An 18,148-nucleotide genomic window follows, 5' to 3' on the forward strand; every position below is an offset into this window, starting at 1 on the left:
GCGATATCCCTTGTTGTTATGAGATGAGCCGATAAAGGACATCCTCACAAAATTTGTTATATTGTGAAATGAGTCGGTAAAGGACAATGTCATGGAATTTACTATTATTGTAAGCTTAGTCGGTAAAGGACATCGTAACAAGATTCGTTATTATTCTTAGATGAGTCGGTAAAGTACATCTTCACAAGATTGGTTTGGAATAAGGATGGATGACACTAGATGTCTGAAATGTTTGATACATGAACAAGAGCTCATCCCCTACAAGTTATATGGCTAGTGGGCAACCATAAGACCTTTAGCATGTGTGTACAAGGTATTGATGAATTTGACGATGCTATGAGTAGATCAAATTATATTGTTGTTTGATATATTTGAATCATTATGTAATCTGATGTGATATATATATATATATATATATACACCCAAACCCCCACACCCCACCGCTCTCAAATTTTATTCTTTTTTTAAATAAAAATTCGTACCCCAAACCCCATCATCCCGTACCCACCCCCTACCCCCACCCCCTGCTCCTACGGCATACCTCTTCCCCTAAAAATTGGTTTTAAAAAAAAATTATCTCAACCTCATCCTAAACCCCACCCTGCCTACTCCAAATTAAGTTCTCTTTAAAAAAAAATTATTCTTCCCCATCCTAAACCCCACCCCGCCTACTCCAAATTAAGTTCTCTTTAAAAAAAATTATTCTTACCCACCCCAACCCCCTACCCACCCACCCAACTTTCCTACCCCATTCAAATTTGTCTTTTTGATTTGAATTTACAAGGAGTAAATAGCAATATGTTAATATTTTGTCTTTTTGATTTGAATTTACAAGGAGTAAATAGCAATATGTTAATATTTTTTGGACTAAGCGAGTCAAATTCCAAACCCCCTACCCTACACCCCTCCTAAAAAGATTAATTTTTGTTTACAAAAAAATTATTCTTACCCAACCCCCACGCCCTACCTACCCCACCCATCCATCCAACTTCCCTAACCCATTCAAATTTGTCTTTCTTAAGTCGAATTTACAAGGGATTAATATCAACATGTTAATATTTTTTGAACTAAGCAAGTCAAATTTGACGGGTCAAAATCCAACCCAATTTTTAGCCCATTTCAACCCAAAGTAAATTTGGGCGGGGGTCATGACGCAACCCAAAATTCAATTCAACCCATTAAATATCTTCAATTTCAACTTAACCCACTCATTTGACACCCTACCTGGTTTCATTCTTTCTGTGGGCGTAAAAACAAAGTATTAGATTATCAAAGTAACCAGACCCTTGCCCAAAGCCATCAACCACCCCGATGTTCCTCCATTTGCTGGGTCACAAAACCCATGATGGACATTTCTCAAACATTCTGCTTTATTAAATGATTGGCCTGGACAGAGTTACATTCGCAGAGCGCCATTGAATACTTGCAAGCTGTGGACTGACGGTTCTATACATTTGTACTGTCTGGATAAGAAAAGATCAAATATTAGCTAATGGTACCTAGAGATAGCTGTACATGAACATATGTACGAGCTGGAGACCAACAGTCCTTGAATTCTCTAGTTTAAGACGAAAAAAATTAAGGTTAATGAACAAAAATATTTGGCCTTCAAAGCGATGCCACTGTTCCATGGTGGTGTCCTCTTTCTCTAAGTCTACCAGCAACTAGATAGTTACTCCTTCCAAAACCAGCTTAGCTTCCACAGGCTGATATCTTCTTCTCCGCTTGTAACATTTGAATTGGCCAATGCCGGTTTTTTCTAAAACCTTACTATCAGTAACTTCAGCTCGGTATTGCAGACTAGTCTCATCCTGGCAAGACAGGCAGCCAAGAGGAGCTTGTTGGTTTGCCTGTTCAAAGACCACAAACAATAATATTTAACATGAGGATCTAAGTAAGAAAATTTGCTGAGACAATGTTCTAAGAAGAGGAAATATACCACAATAATGAGAGGAGCTGGAGCATCCGTATTATTGGTTTCACATCCTCCAGGTGCACTGAGAAGTAATACAACAGCTAAGTTTTATCAGCTGGAAAAGAACTAGCCATGGTTTGGCCACAACAAATAGCAGGACACAATCAAGTTCTAAGTAGGCATTTGGATCCTAAATATGTTCACTGTTCGAAAGACAATCAAAGACTTACACTTCTTCACTGAACAACCTTAAATATAACTAACTACAAACAGCCTCTGCAACATATACAAAATAATAGTCATATAGATCAATAAATAAGATGTTATTCGCTAATCTTCCTAATACCCTGTCCATTATCCCTGTCACTTCAAAGAACAGACATATAAAAACAAAAGACAACAGGTAGTAAATCCAAATCTGAGATCTTGCATCCGAAAGTTTATGCACCTGTATAATCTGTGATTCACCACATAATCATCTAGGTGTTTGTGCGTGTGGTACCTATAAGCAAACTCACTTGAAAACTCTTTTTAGCTACACAATATATTTTGCCAAATTCAGTTTTTTCTTAACCTTTTTTTTTTTTTTGATAAAGTAATAAATTTCGTTAGACAAGTGCAAAAAACTTGCCCGTTCACAAGAAGTATACAAAAATAGAAAACCTTACAAGAGGACATAGTTTTCTACAAAAGACACCCACTCATCAACACATGTTGGAATCCTATGGATGCACCAAAAAGAAATAAGAGAAATAGACTATTTCGTAAGTGTACAAAGTCTTTCTCTACTCCCTCAAAAGCTCTTCTATTCCTCTCTCGCCATATGATCCACCTAGTGCTAGAGGAGCAACATCCCATTCCTTGCTTCTTCTCTTCCTTCTTCTACATGCCCAGTTAACCATTGTTTCTTTCACAGTGTCGGCATCACCCACTCAACTTTGAACCATCTCAGAATTTTCCACTATAAATAAGAAGCTATCTAACAATGCAGAAGAACGTGATTCACATCTTCACTTGATTCTTTGCACATAAAACACCAACTGACACAAATTATCTTTTTATTCCTCAAATTCTCCACTGTCAGGATCAGTCCACTCGTAGCTAGCCAAGTGAAAGAACATACCTTACTCGGTACCCTAAGGATCCACACAGATAAATGTGGATAATCACTTTCTTCCCTAGTTAGAAGCTTCTCATAGTGACTTCACTGAAAACACACCATGCCCCTCCGCCATCCATCTCCATACATCATGGCTGTCACTATTAGCTCTTTGTTGGTGAAGCAAATCAAGTTTTGCAATTCTTCAAATCCCCAGTCCTGCAAATTTCGTCGAAACCTCAAATGCCAAAGCATTCTCCCCCTTGATTACTCCATAACCGTTGAATCAACATCTTTTTTGGGCAAGAAATTCTATGCATGTTAGGAAAAGTGATTCTTAAAGTGTTATTTCCATACCACCTATGTTCCCATAAGTTCACCCTACTCCCATCACTCACTCTAAAAATTATGTTCTCATTGAACTCTCCCCACTCCTTTAAAATACTTTTCCATAATCCGCACCCCCCTTCCACAATTCCATACTTCTCCGCAATCACCCCTCTCCAAAAAGCATTCACCTCCACTGCGAATCTCCATAGCCACTTTCCTAAAACCTCCTTGTTAAAAACCCTAAGATCTTTAACTCCGAGCCCACCCTAGCACTTTGGTGAAGTGACAATGGCCCAATTTACCGAATGAAACTTTTTTTCCCCGCTTGAGCTATCTGGAAGAAGGTTTGAATTTAGAACTTCTTATTCTGCAAATTTAACTTTTTATTTCCGACACCAACAAGTCAGATGTATTTTCTTGCCAAAAATAAGAATCAAGAATATTAAGCCTTTCAAGTTGGCAGCTCCTACGCTATTCTTGACCCACATGTAGTCCTAAAGAACCTTTGGTAAACCAGTAAAATAACAATTTTTACACCCTTTGTTGGATATAAATCATCTCAATGAGCAGGTTGATGGACCACCTTTCTCAAGCTGATACTTCGTACACTTCTTAAGCAAGAATATTAAACAATACACAAAAGAGACCTCGTAATCTAAGAGGAATGTTCAAAATGGTCGTTTGACAAAGAAAAATGAAGAGACTGTGCAGTCCTACATCATGCATCATCATTAGAATGCCAAAGTTAATATGATGGTACAAGCTAAGTACACAGCATAGTGCCTCCTATACATACTGTGGATTGGTTAGGGGCATTATGGTGGTTTGGGGTAAATCATATGACATTCTAAACCGGGTCTTTTGCAATATTTTTGTTAGGGTTTCTGGCAGCAGGCTTGAATGTTCTTGCTGAGAAAGCTGGTAAATACACCTTGGTTGGGGTAAATATCATCTCAATAAGCATGTTGAAAAATCATTTACCCTCAAGCTGCATACAAACATCCACATTTTAAGCAAAAACATTAAATGATGCATACCAGAGATGATCATCCCTTAAGTGGAAAGCTTAAAAAAGGCAAGAGTCGTTCAATTGCTTTCTGCTTCATCTTCTCTTAAATTGTAATATATGAAATCCCGCCAATAGAGCATTAGACATGACCAAATTCAACACCTGTCACAGTTTTCTTGCAGTGACCCTACTCAAAAATATTTGAGTAGAACCCTAAATCTGCAACAACAATTACGCCTTGAACCCATAAAAGTTGGGTATGAATCCCTAACTGACTATGTTTCTTGAGTATTACAGTAAAACAAAGAAATATAACCAACAAAATAGAAATTGCTTCATTGAGATAACTCCTACTTTTTTTTTTTGAGAAAGTATCATTTGTATTATGAACCAGCACTTAGGTAGTGCAGAAACCCTTTACATGCAGTAAGAAGTTAGCAAGAAAACAAAGGAACTCCTATTCCTAACATGCCTCTAGAACATCTAGGATATCATCTGCAACTATAGGAGATTTCTTTGTATTCCAAAAACACAAAAGCAAAATACAGTCATTTTTAATCCTCATTTTTAATCCACCGTACTGTCCTACTTTTATCTTCAAAGCTTCTGGCATTCCTTTTCTTCCAAACAGTCCACCATATACATGTTGGAATGCTCCCCCAGATGCTCCTGTTTTTTGGCTCCAGTCCCTGCTTCCTCCCCAACTTTGAAGAGTGTCAACAATCTGCTAGCCATTATCCACTGTATGCCTCTGAGATTGATAAAAAACTTCCATAGTTGGTCAGTAATTCTGCAGTGCAAGAACAAATGCCCCACTATTTCTGCTGCCTCTCCACAGAGACAACAATGAGTAACTAGGATGATGTTCCTTTTCCTTAAATTCTCATGTGTCAACACAACCTCTTTAGCTAGCAACCATGAGAAGCATGCCACTTTCAAAGGTATTTTAGCTTTCCAGATTTGTTTCCATGGCCAAATGTTATTCTGAGCTCCAGCCAGATTTAGTAGCTTGTACCTTGAGTTCACCTTGTAGGACCCTTTACTGTGTCCCCTCCACCACAGTCTATCAATCCCAGTTTTTGGCCCTTGGAACCAATCAAGGGTTTTAAGAAGTTCCCCCACTCTTGGGATTCCCAGTTATTTAAGTTTCTTCTAAAAACTAGGTTCCAACCTTGGAGAGACTACATATCTTCCACTGTCTTCTCCTGGTGCACAGCTATATTAAACGAGCTATATTAAACAAATCTGAAAACTCTGTTGCTAGGCTTCTATCTCCTAGCCACTTGTCTTTCCAAAAGGAAGTCCTCCTACTATTATTAACTGTGATGGTAGTGTGTTTGAGAAGAATATGCCACCAATTTCTGATGGATCTCCAAATAGTTACACCATATGGAATGTTAGCTTCTTTTGTAACCCAGCCATCCATTTCACCATACTTTAGCTTGATCACATTTTTCCATAGGGAACTGGTTTCATGCGCATCTCCATAACCACTTTATTTTTAGAGCTTTACTTTGGTTCTTCAAGTTTTTTATCCCTGGTCCTCCCTGCTTTTTGTTGGACATCAATATCTTCCACTTGACTAGGTGATAGCCCTTCCTAGTCTTGTTTCCTTGCCAGAAGAATGATCTTTTAATCTTGCCAAGCCTCTGTACAACACCACTAGCTGGAGTTGGAAAGAGGCTGAGCATATAAGTCAGGAGGGCAACTCACCCCCCAAAGACAGATATTGAGCTTTCCACCTTGACAGCTTCTTTTCGCATTTTTCTGTAACCGTATCCCATATCTCTTTAGATTTTGACTTAGCCCCCAAAGGCATTCCTAAGTAAATAGAAGGAAGATTTCCCAATTTTCCTCCCAGAATTGAGGCTAAGAGATCAATGTTCGGGACTAGGTTAATGGGATATACATGACTCTTTCCCAGCTGATATGCAAGCCTGAAATTCCTTCAAAGAGTACAAGGATCGCTCTTAGGTATCTTATCTGTTCTTCCTCGGCCTCGCAAAAAATCAAGGTATCATCAGCAATGGAGGTGTGTCACCTCTAGACTAACTCCATTATTATTAGCCACCTCAAATCCTGAGATCCAACCATTATATTTTGCAGTCCTAATCATGTTGTTCAACCCCTCTATGGCTAGGATGAATAAGAAGGGAGACAAAGGATCCCCTTGTCTTATTCCCCTTTGGGATGCAAAGAAGTCCCAATTCACATGGTCAAAAGCCTTCTCAATGTCCAAATTCCAGGCTTTTTTTTTGGGACAGCCTTGAATCTACGGCTTCATTTGCAATCAAGACCGCATCCATGATTTGTCTACCATGAATGAAGGCCAATTGCTGTGACCCTACCAATTTTTCCATCACCCCTATTAACCTTTCAGTAAGGACTTTAGACAGTAGATTATAGAAACTACCTATCAGGCTAATTGGTCTGAAGTCTTTAAGTTCCTTAGCCCCTTTCTTCTTTGGGATTAAAGCAATGTATGTGACATTGAAGCTCTTTTCAAACATTTCATTTTCATAGAAATTGTGGAAGGCTTCCATAATACCATGCTTTAAGATATCCCAACATTTTATGAAAAATCCCATAGTGTATCCATCAGGACCAGGAGCCTTGTCCACAACACACTTCTTCAAACAACTGAGAACTTCCTGTTCCTGAAAATTTTCTTGTAACTGGTCTCTCTCTGTTTCCGAAATTGTGGGGCAGCCTATCATGTTCCCTGTAGGTCTCCATCTCCATCTGATTGTTTCTGTGTACAGTTTTTTTGTAGAACGGTATAATTTCCTCCGTAACACTTTCCGGGTCTTTCTAAATGGTCGATGTAGCTACTTCTTTTGTGGGCGTTAGCTGTGATATGGAAGAATTTGGTGTTGTTGTCACCTTCCTTCAACCACAGTATTCTTGATCTCTGTCTCCAAGCTAATTCCTCATTCTTGAGCAGGGTTTCAAATTCCATAATCGTTTTTGCCTTCTCAGCAGCCTCTTCCTCAAGATAACTCCTATTTAAATGCATAAAACATAGTTTTTTCTACATTTTGGCAGTTAAAGGCTATGTTGCTCGGACTCTTCAAGAATGTCAACGGCTGCGTGTCGGATTCTCCAAAATTAGTGGTTTTTTGGAAAATTCAACACAGGGCAATCAAAAGTAAAGAGTCCGCGCAACTTAGGCTAAAGGCATCCTCACATACAGCCGCATTGTGCTTTATTCTCAATTAATAAAATTTCGAATCTTTTACATCTCATACATCAGGCCCAATAAAACATGCCCCTGCCCTCTTATATTGAAGAATTAGCCGACACACATTACTTCGTTGTTAGAATGATCGATCTTCCAATGACATAATTATCTATCTTGAATGGGTTATCAAAGTCATATTACAATTTCCATGTTATGTTCTGCATGATTTGAATGTTATCTCTCTTATTAGTGACTACTCCCTTCTTCAGTCCTTTTTTAAAAAAAAGAGAGAAAACAAAGGGAAACATACTCTGTAGAACCTTGGTCCACAATTTCACTCCCCTCAATTTGCTCAGCCTGGAAGACCTCAGAGAGCGCACTGTTCCCATCCAACTCAACATTCTCCTTGCTGTTTATGCGGTGAAGCTGAGCTTGATAAGCTTCTGGATAAGATGAACCTTTAGTCCATCGATATCAATCTCCATTTCCTTTCACACTAAATGAAGAGTTTTACATACCTGTTAATCCATTTGATACCTCTGGAGAGATATTCTGGAGGAGTTTCTGACACATTACTGTACCCTGGAAATCAAGGAAAGTGTAATTCAAGAAGTTTAGTCTCTCAGATTCTTTCACTGCTGAGAAACCAAATGAAGTGGTCCATGTGTTTAGCACGGTGGGGACAGCAGGCAAAACTAGCCTCTCAACTCCTAATTCCATGAGTTTCTGGAATGAAAAACAAAATGAAATTAGTTGAAATGCAAGCAGATCAGATGATAAGCATGTTCAATTTATGTCAAAGCATGTTCATCATTATCAACAATTTCCCACATACATAGAAGCAGACTGAGAAATTAAAAGGTTTAATGTTTTTGTCTCAGTATCGAGACAAAGAAAGAAAACCATATAAATGGGCCATTGCTATTCCCACTGTCATATAGGTGCACCCCCTACCATCACTTATTCTAACTAGAATTGAAGTCCTTTTTGTTTCGATAGGTAACTAGAACTTGACATCGGTGTAGCATAACTGAACATTGAAGCCAAAAAAAAAAGATTGCTGCTTAATATGACATCTAGAGAAACAAATAACCATGTCAAAAGGTTTTTCTTCTATCAGATGCATCTTTATATTTCTGAAAAGGAGAACAAGCCTTGGTCCCCAAACAGTCAACTCATATATAGCCTCGAAAATGTTAATTGTATAGCCATGGAAGGAAAGAAGCACATGACTCAAAATTAAAAACTCAAAGATATCTCCTACAAATTATAGCTTCCATCAACATCCCTGTATAATTAAGTTATTCTTGGAGGTCTTTTAAACACATATATTTGGTACATCCTCAGCAACAACTTCCTCACCCTGAAGAAGGAAAATGTAAGAAAGTATACTTGCCTACCTTTTCAAGCTCATTCATTAAGATGCGACACATTCCAAGTCGGCGGAACTGAAATCGTGTTGCCACAAGAGGAACCTCGGCGACCTTTTCTCCATAAACCCTATGAGCACGAAAATGGTTAGCTTACTATCTAAGATTCAGTCACATTGTTCAACTAATTTTTAAGACTAAAGAGATTACATAAATAAAAAGTAGAGAAAATTATACTTGAATGATTAATACTGATTTATAATGTTTGGATACCTTACAGTCGCTACTGTAATCACTTCATCATTTCTTTCCAGAAGCACAGTATAGAAACCCTGAAAATTTAAGCGATTCAGCTCTGACCTGCAATTTCGAATGACAACTTTTTGTCAGAGCATAAATAATTAAAGCATATTCAGACAAGTCGCTGAAAGTAGTGTTTAAGTAACTCAAGAGATAAATGATGCATTTGCTTAGTAAACCCACAAGTCAATTTGCTGTCAAAAGAACATCTGATTAGAACCAAATACTGAAGCTTAGAAACTAATATGTCTCTGCATTCCAGTTGAGACATACCATGTTATCTGTAGTTTTTTTATACGGAGTACCATGTCATCTATAGTTACAAGTAATAAAGGAGCTTTCAACTTCTATTTATGGCAAGTCTAAATCAAGGACAGTTAAGTTCATGGTGAAAGCTGTATTCTAACCTTCGATGAAAGAGAGTATCAACAATGGAGGTGTCATATGAAATGCATAATTTTGTTTGGCATAAATTATGTAACCAAACAACAATACTTGTATAATTCAACAATGATTGCTCAAGAATTTCTAAAGCTGGATATTACCATCTATTAAAGATTACATCTTCCATAAGATCTCTCCTTGTGTAAGATTCTTTGACAGGCTCAAAGCATTCATGCATCACATCCAGAGCAACACTAAGTTTACTATAAGTCTCCAGTATGAACTCATCATTAGCAGCATCAGAATCAAAATCATCAGGTTCTACGTATTTCAATAAAGTCCAGGTGAGGTTATCAATTCCCACCATAACTGGCTTTGCCAAAAGTTGGCGGATACCCAAACTTATCTGCAACAGATATTAAGTTGACTCAGACAAAGTGTTACTTAAAAGTAAAATTCAACAGACAGAAAAGGGTAACCGGTGCATGTCAACATAATGTTTTTCGCACATTAAGCATTTCCCTAGGAGTGATAACATGGGAATAATCAATAATAAATTTTTCTAAGATCCGACCGGTCAACTGCATTCTAGACTGAAATAACTTCTCAGTGAGATAACTGAAAAGATATGGTACTACTCATGATGTCAATAATTTCTACTCCTGTGTTAGGCATGAAACCAAATACCTGCTCACATCTCTTACTGCAAAACCAACTTCCAACAGGAAAATAATCCAGCTTTTGAAAACCCTTATTTCTCACACAGCGAACATGATCTGCACAAAATTCATCAAGATCAGTAATACCACACATTCACAGAATTCTGTATGCCTTAGATAAGCTGTTGTGGGAACATAAGAAATGATCAAAAGAGCTACTTACACTTGTGCTCACACTGACAGCATATAAGTAGACTGCTGTCTGTAAAGCGGTCTTTGTTTTTATCGAATCCGCTCTGGCCACACATTTCACAACAGCATGATGGGCAAAACCACTCTCCATCTGGGACCTCCTGTTTAAGCAAAAGAATGCAGTTGGTATGAAACAAGGTATAATACGCAAAATGCTCTCTCCTCTCGGTGTCTAAACAATATAATTGACAATATGGATCTTTCAGATAAGAAAGAAACAAAAGTAGGCTATACAAGTACGAACAAAGTAGGATATATAAAGAGGTAAAAGTTTATTATTTTAAGTACCCATTTCATAGCATTTGATGCAAGATACATTCGTGCAAGGCACGAGCACAGAGACAAGTGTGTGTGTGTAAGATAGATAGATAGACACAGAGAGAGAGAGAGACTGAGACCTTCATTCCAAGGCAACCAGTATGAAATGAAGATGGGCATTCATCGCACAGAAGTAATTCACCACCGTAATGGCATACAGAACACACGTAATCATTTGTGCCCAAGTGGCTGCCCTTCTTCAACGAGCGTGGTCTCTTCCTCATGTTTCTTACACAACTCTTTTCTTTCATCTGCAGTTGACAATCAACAAGAGATCTTCCATCTTCCAAAAATATACTTGCTGAAGGTCTGTGATAGCTGCTTCCAGCATGCACCTCAAAGTTGCTAATTCCATAAACTTTTTGGCAGCACTTGCATTTGATCCCTGCACGAGTGATCCGCCCTTCTGCCATCGGACGGCAATCTTTTTTCCCACGATACTGCACTTTGGCACGGGGAAGAACCACATTATTGTCAATCAGCCAAGATAAAACTGTTCGAGGTGTATGATGCAAGGAAAAAGAAGGTGTTGCCTGCCGAGCTCTTTTACTTGAGCGCAACAGACGAGCTGAAGACTGAGATTCTATACCATCTGTTACTGTTCGTGAAGATCTGGATCCATTTCCTTTTTTCAGCATGTTCCATCCACCTTCATAAATCTCTTTTTTGTCACCGTGATTACTCTTCTTTTTTGTTTTGCTGATTTCACAAATTGTGACTTTATTAAGCTGCGCAGGTTCTTTCGAAAGTGGCATGACAGAAACTGTCGTTCTTGATATCTTCTTACACGAGGTCCTCTGAGGTGCCAAATTCCCCTGAAACTCCAGAACAGTTGACGGGGAAAATGATTCACGCAACTGGCCCTCAGCTTCCCACTGTTGCATACACCATCTACATGCCCTTATAAGAGAGAAGAATGTTTTCCCATGAGGAGAAAAGTACCGGAGTTCTCTCTTGTCCCTTTTCCAATGATAATAAAATAGCCATCCTATTGCAGCTAGGTGCTTTTTAGCTTTTATGGTTATATACTTCTTTTCCCCACTATTCAACTTGTTATAAGAAGGATTGTCTGGTGATCGCAGTGAACAATAGTCAATTACAGCTTGAGGGCAGATTTCAGGATCAATGATTGGTTCTTGAGAAGTATATGCCAGCTCAGATACCTCACTACATGTCTCTGTTTTTGCCAGGCAAGTAGACAGATTGAGGTCATCAGATACCTCACTACATATCTGTGTTTTTGCCAGGCCCTCATATGATGTTTTTTTCCCTTCACCCCAAGTTTCTGACTTTTCCAACATCTTCCAAACTTGACGAAGTGAGTGTACTATCTTCCCATCAGGAGCAATGTACCGTGTCCTAGGGATGCTGCAATCCTCTGCTTGCTCAATTTTCCATCCTAAATAAAATAAATGTTTCTTAAGTTTTTGCAAGGACTTTAGGGGCATGTAGTTCGACATATAATTATCATTGTACTCAGAAACTGTACCAGAACAAAACTTAGCTACATGGCCGATGGTCCTCGATTCAAGTCGCTTCCTCTTTCTAGAAAGTATCTTATTGGAAGAGTCAAAATTCAGTCCGTTACTCTTAGTAATTGACAAAGTCCCAGAGATTTCATTTTTAGGGGGATGTAAAACTGACAAAGCATTAGGTGATACAGCTGGTTGTTCTTCTAGGCTTGGCAGAACTGAGCTAAACACAACACTGTCCTTCAATGGAACATCCTCTGAGATTGGTGCAAAATCCTCTGAAACAAGTTGTTTTTCTACAGGCTGAAGACATGATACATCCCGGTTCATACACAGCATCTCCCCACTAACTGAACTGCAAATGGCTTCAACAAAAGGTACAATGGCTAAGTTATCAAAGTATGTTTCAACCTTGAGTATAGCCTGAAGAGTGGGTTCTGAAAATTCTACCAATTGGCCTCCCTCTACAAAGTCTGGTGAAGTGTTCAACTGATGAAGAATTTGCTTGACGGTTAACTTGGTATTTTCATGCACAACTTCCTTTATCAAGTTCCTCCAGATATCCCTCGAAGTAGATGTCCACTCCTTGAGATTTTCGTAGCCATTCTTCTCCCGCACTTCATACCAAATTTGTTTCAGTGAGACCAAAAGGGGGTGCACATGCTCAATCTCCTCAATTATTTCAAGGAACATCCAGCTACCACGAGGCTTCCATTCTTCTGAAACCTCATCCCAATCATGAGTTATACGTAGATTATCGACTTGAGCCTTCATTTCATCACCCATATCTGGAAAGAAAATTCTCCGCTCCTCGGCACCATCTTCATGGTCAAATATTACACCTTCCCACCAAGCATCTTGATAAAACAAATCAACACATTGCCCATAAGATAGAAGCCATCTCCCAAATTGAAGTGGAGGTGGTGAAGGCCTAATGTTGCCACGATAGGTAACTGATATATTTTCAGCAGGAATAACTCCATCAACCATGGGAGAAACCTTGACGGATTCAATCAAGTTGATAGAACCGTCATCAGACAGAAGGTGATGGTATTGAACTTGACGAACCAAATCATAAGAAGCAATTACAGTAGCCAAGTGCCATGAACCCAGGAATCCATTTTCAATACTCCTCACCTGCATAAATATCAATGCTTCAAAACATATATTAAAAACCAAAAGCCCGAAAAATAAGTTGAACTAATTTGACGCTCAAAGGAGCTTAAGCATTGGTGACTGAAAGTCAAAATGTTGAAAGCGTCCACAAAACCCTAGAATGTTTTTTTACCAAATTGATTTCGAATATTACCCTTCCCTTATATGTTCAATGAATCCCAATTTGGAAAAAAGAAGTCATTTAGTAGGTTCGAGGCTTGAAGAAAAAAGCAATGTGGAACCAATCAAGCAAAAAAGAAAAGAGAAACCAATTACAAGACCAAAATTAAAGAATGTAATTCAAGAAATCGGAACTCATGAAGAACGTATAGAAAAGCTTACCTCGACCTCTTGATGAAGTTGGAGTTTGGGAAGAGTTTTAATCTTGACGGGTTTTTCAGTGACGGCCATTGTCAAAAGATAAATTTCATACTACTTTGCTCGATTGCTGCTGTATTGTTAATTAATTTGCTCAATCCCAATGTCAATGCCTCATCTTTTTTTCTTCTACTTTGTTAAGCCTCCAAACCTGTTATTCTACTCGCCAAGGGTTGCAAACTTGCCAATTCAATCTAACCCCCTCAAATCTAATAGTAGCACGATTTGTCCCAAAATACTTGAACACAATTAATCTCTTAATGATAAATTTTAAATGTTATATATATTTGTACTTTCTGTAAAAAAAATTAATGACTTAAAGTTATATTATTTTTCAAAAGTTTTCAAAGTAAGTAGTCTTTTGAATTATACACTTCGGAAATTGTAGGTAAAGATCCATTGATTTGGCCCAAAAACGACCTGCTCACATCATTTCGTCCGTCAAACCATTCAAATAGCCCTGTCGGCCCACTCTCCCCTACTCCTCAGCCTTTTTGGAAGCCCCCGATCGATTTTCGATCAAAAACACATTCGGACTCATCAAAGAGTTAACTCAATAATAACATAAGAGGGGTGGGTAGCGAGCGTACTACCAATTCGACTTTGCCATATACTTGCTTGAGAAATTCATGAAATCGATAGAGTGTATTGTCAATTCCTTAGAATTAATAACAAAAACACTGTTCATTTAAGTAACTTGTGTGATGACCTTTTCCATATAAGTCAAGGATTGTATTAGAAATTCAATATTATTGAAACATAAGAATGTTGGATCAAAAACTTTTATTCTTCACTCTACGAAAACAAACATCAAATGACGTGAATAAAAAATAAAATCAGATGACTTTATATTAGTGGATAAAATACCTACTCAACTAAGAGAGAGAGAAAAATAAAAAGATATCAATTTTAAGTTTTACCACCCCACCTCTAGATTTATCACTACATACGTAAAGGTAAATTCGATCAAAAAAATTTAAACAAAGAAAATTGAAAAAAAAAAAAAAGAGATAAACTTTTAATTGTTTTCGACTACTTCATTCAGCGACAACATGCTTGTCATCTAATTTTTTGATCATCAAGTTTTCAACTTCAAAAAAAAAAACACAAAAATTTATTAAAAGGGTAGAATCCACTATCAAGAATACATTAGAAAACTGTTAAACCCTAATATCTTATTTATTTCTTCGCCAATCTAGACATTATTTTTTTCTCCCTTTTCTTAAAACACCTGCAACATTAAATAGCTTAATACTTCTATTAATTTGCTAGAAACTTTTATTATAATAAAAAGAGGACTGGAAATTTCAATATAAAAGATAATTCGAAAATTTCAATACAAAGTTATGCCGAAAATTTTTATATAGAAGATAGTAATTTTACTTGGGAAAAAATAATTAAACACAAATTTATAAAAAAAATTAAAATACTTAGAAAAAACCTGCACGCAACCTTCTTCAAATTGAAATCAGTTAGTGTTGCTATGAAGAATATGATAAAATTTTCATTTATTTTTAAACTCTAGATTTTAGAAATTGTCATATAGTCAAATAAGGAAAGATTTAATACCTTAAATTATAGAAATTTTTAATTACTAAATAAGTAAAACTTTGTTATGAAATATAAAGTAAATACAAGAAGAATAGAGAGAGAAGCGAGGAAACTTCTTTATTTCTCATGGGGATTGTTGAGGAATTTTTTACAATGAAGGAAACCCCTTTATTTATAGAAAAAAAACTAATCTTGGGATTTCTAACTTTTTCATAAATAGACATTCACTATATATGTTAAAGTAGACATTCACTAAATATGGTAAGTATATTTATAATACTCCCCCTTGAATGTCTAATTGATAGATAATATAACTCGTTAAAACCTTACTAGAAAAAATTCAATGAGAAAAAATCTAGTGAAGGAAAAAGAGTACACATCTCTAACAATACGCATATAGGTTGCCTCATTAAAAAACTTACAAGAAAAATCCAGTGGGATAAAACCTCGTAAGGAAAAAAGAGTACGACGCGTATTAACTCCCCTAATGAGAACATCCTTGAATCTTTGCATTCCTATCTTCTGCACCATCTTTTTAAAAGTTGCAATTGGAGGAGACTCGGTGAATAAATCAGTCACATTGTCACTTGAACGAATCTGTTGCACGTTAATTTCACCATTCTTTTGGAGCTCGTGTATGTAGAAGAGCTTTAATGAAGTGTGTTTCGTTCTATCTCCTTTTATGAATCCTCTCTTAAGTTGTGTTATGCATATTAAATTATCTTCGTATAAAATTGTGGGTGCATTATCATATTTCAAACCAGATTTTTCTCGTATGAGATGTATCATGGATCTCAACCATACACATTCTCGGCTTGCTTCATGAATAGTTATTATCTCAGCATGGTTCGATGAAGTGGCTAGATAGACTGCTTTGTATATCTCCTAGATATGGCAGTACCGCCACATATGTACACATAGAATGTTTGAGACTTGGATAAGTACCCAACATCAACATGACCAATAAGATCAAGGTTGCAATCTTGCTAACAAATTAACTGAAAAGACTATATCAAGCCTTGTAGTATTTGCAAGATACATGTGTTCACCAATTGCACTAAGATACGGTAGTTCATAACCAATTCATTTTGGTATATTTCTCATGTCAGCAAATAATCTATTACTTTGAAAACTCTTCAAGAGTTGCAATAATTTTCAAGCTATAAGCTTATACAATATAAGATTATAAATAAGTTTTCCATAAACTTTTATATGCTTCAAACATTTTGAATCCTTACAAAAAACTTTCCTATGAATTTTGTCGAGTGACAATATTCAACATTTCATGAGTGATACCTTCAAGTATCTGGATCGCAAATTAAATAAGTTTTATGCTTACCAATATGCATCCTTTCATATCACTTGATAAATGTCTCTATGTCGCAAGCTTAAATAAACATGGAATTCAGATCCTTGTAATCTTTCACAATATTGCACCAATGTTGTATCAAAGATATTAATGATATTTCATTTCGTATCGGCTCATAGTGTGACATAAAATTTTGAGATATCATCGCTTCTTTATTTTCAGATACCTAAACCTCTCATACGGTTTCATGAAGTGTTATGTCATAGGCTCTTCAAGAGCACATTGTCTTCTTATTATGATTATTTACTCCTTATCCTTTTCAAGGATTATTTCATTTGGAACCGATTGATCTACCATGTTTCACGCATGTATAGACTTTATTCTTTTTTTAACACAAAATAGGAGCACTTGCAGCTTAAATATGAGATGCGTTCGGCATTTGTCTTGAATTATCTTTTGAATGAGTATCTGATGATAATTCTTAACATATTTCTTAGTTGCTTATAATCTCCCCCTTATGCTAGGAAAACTAACATACATCCTCCATCTTCTTTAAGGAATCCATCTTTGTGCGTTATGGTAAATTTATTAATCGTACGCACATCAAAATTATTAGATGGAATAGTTGGCTCCTGACCTTGAACCAATTGAGAGGGAAGAAATAATCATAATTTATTGGTCTAATGCATACAAATGCTATTGTATGCAACATATCATATTTCATACATACACATGAAACTTTGATCTCATTAGTAATGGTTTAGCTATTTATCAAAGGCATTCCATGCCGAACCGTCATCATCAAGATGAATTATCTTGATTACACAATCTGAAAGTTACGCTCTTAACTCAATTCTATTGAGCAAGCAACTTTATGAATGTCAAACTGTAGGTTGACAAGAAATGTACAAGTAATTATCTTATATTGATGTGTCTTAATAGATTACATGACTGGTGAACAGACCCATATTTACCTTTTATGCTTTTCAGATTTTGAGGGATCAAATCCCAACATTAGTTGGTCTAACCAACTTATCATGAGAACACGCAATATTAAAAGTATTGAAGAATTTTCTAATTCTTCAATATATATTCAATACTCATTATACACATCTTTTGGGATTTCACAATTGTTCATGTTAATTTATGAACTTTTATTTTAGCAAACTTCAAGTTTACCATGACATGTGCTTTTTACTTTAGTAAATTTTAGATTTACTATTACATGAATAAATTTTAGATTTACTACTTTAGAAGTAGATTTCAAAATAACTCTTCTCAGTTATCCAGCCTCTTTCGGGGGTGAGTTGTGATACCATCACAATCAAGTGCACGTTTACATTAATAAGCTTCTCATTCTCCAGGAATGGAATATAATCGTGCCTTAAGCCCATCAAATTCTAATAGCTTATAACCTCTTTCATGATATTGCTACTTCAGGAGCTCATCGAGGCATACATATCTTT

At 36.7% G+C, this 18,148-nt stretch overlaps 1 protein-coding gene across 3 annotated transcripts; it reads right to left on the bottom strand.

Annotated features, from left to right (window-relative positions):
- Positions 1 to 1,352: 1,352 nt before the first annotated feature.
- On the bottom strand, positions 1,353 to 14,079 carry LOC107842666. 3 transcript variants are annotated; one of them, XM_016686620.2, is made up of 12 exons: positions 13,787 to 14,058; positions 12,307 to 13,426; positions 10,898 to 12,216; positions 10,471 to 10,600; positions 10,276 to 10,364; positions 9,750 to 9,994; positions 9,178 to 9,264; positions 8,935 to 9,034; positions 8,053 to 8,260; positions 7,845 to 7,977; positions 1,940 to 1,997; positions 1,353 to 1,850 (listed from the first exon to the last, which is right to left on the bottom strand). In XM_016686620.2, the coding sequence occupies exons 1-12, from the start codon at positions 13,853 to 13,855 to the stop codon at positions 1,665 to 1,667; spliced, it is 3,744 nt and encodes a 1,247-aa protein (XP_016542106.2). In that variant the 5' UTR covers positions 13,856 to 14,058; the 3' UTR covers positions 1,353 to 1,664. The 3 variants fall into 3 exon arrangements, with proteins under 3 accessions (XP_016542106.2, XP_016542105.2, XP_016542104.2); XM_016686619.2 differs by having other exon boundaries at positions 7,845 to 7,974; positions 10,898 to 13,426; positions 13,787 to 14,079; XM_016686618.2 differs by having other exon boundaries at positions 10,898 to 13,426; positions 13,787 to 14,079.
- Between the last annotated feature and the right edge of the window lie 4,069 nt (positions 14,080 to 18,148).

This window comes from Capsicum annuum, chromosome 9 (genome assembly GCF_002878395.1).
Source record: "Capsicum annuum cultivar UCD-10X-F1 chromosome 9, UCD10Xv1.1, whole genome shotgun sequence".
Taxonomy (NCBI): Eukaryota; Viridiplantae; Streptophyta; class Magnoliopsida; order Solanales; family Solanaceae; genus Capsicum; species Capsicum annuum.

Coding starts and splice junctions, on each gene's coding strand:
- LOC107842666 (XM_016686618.2), bottom strand. CDS start 13,855: ATGGCCGTCACTGAAAAACCCGTCAAGATTAAAACTCTTCCCAAACTC. Junction 10,601..10,897: donor CTGGTTGCCTTGGAATGAAG/GTCTCAGTCTCT, acceptor TTGCTTAAACAG/GAGGTCCCAGATGGAGAGTG. Junction 10,365..10,470: donor CTGTCAGTGTGAGCACAAGT/GTAAGTAGCTCT, acceptor AATTTTGTGCAG/ATCATGTTCGCTGTGTGAGA.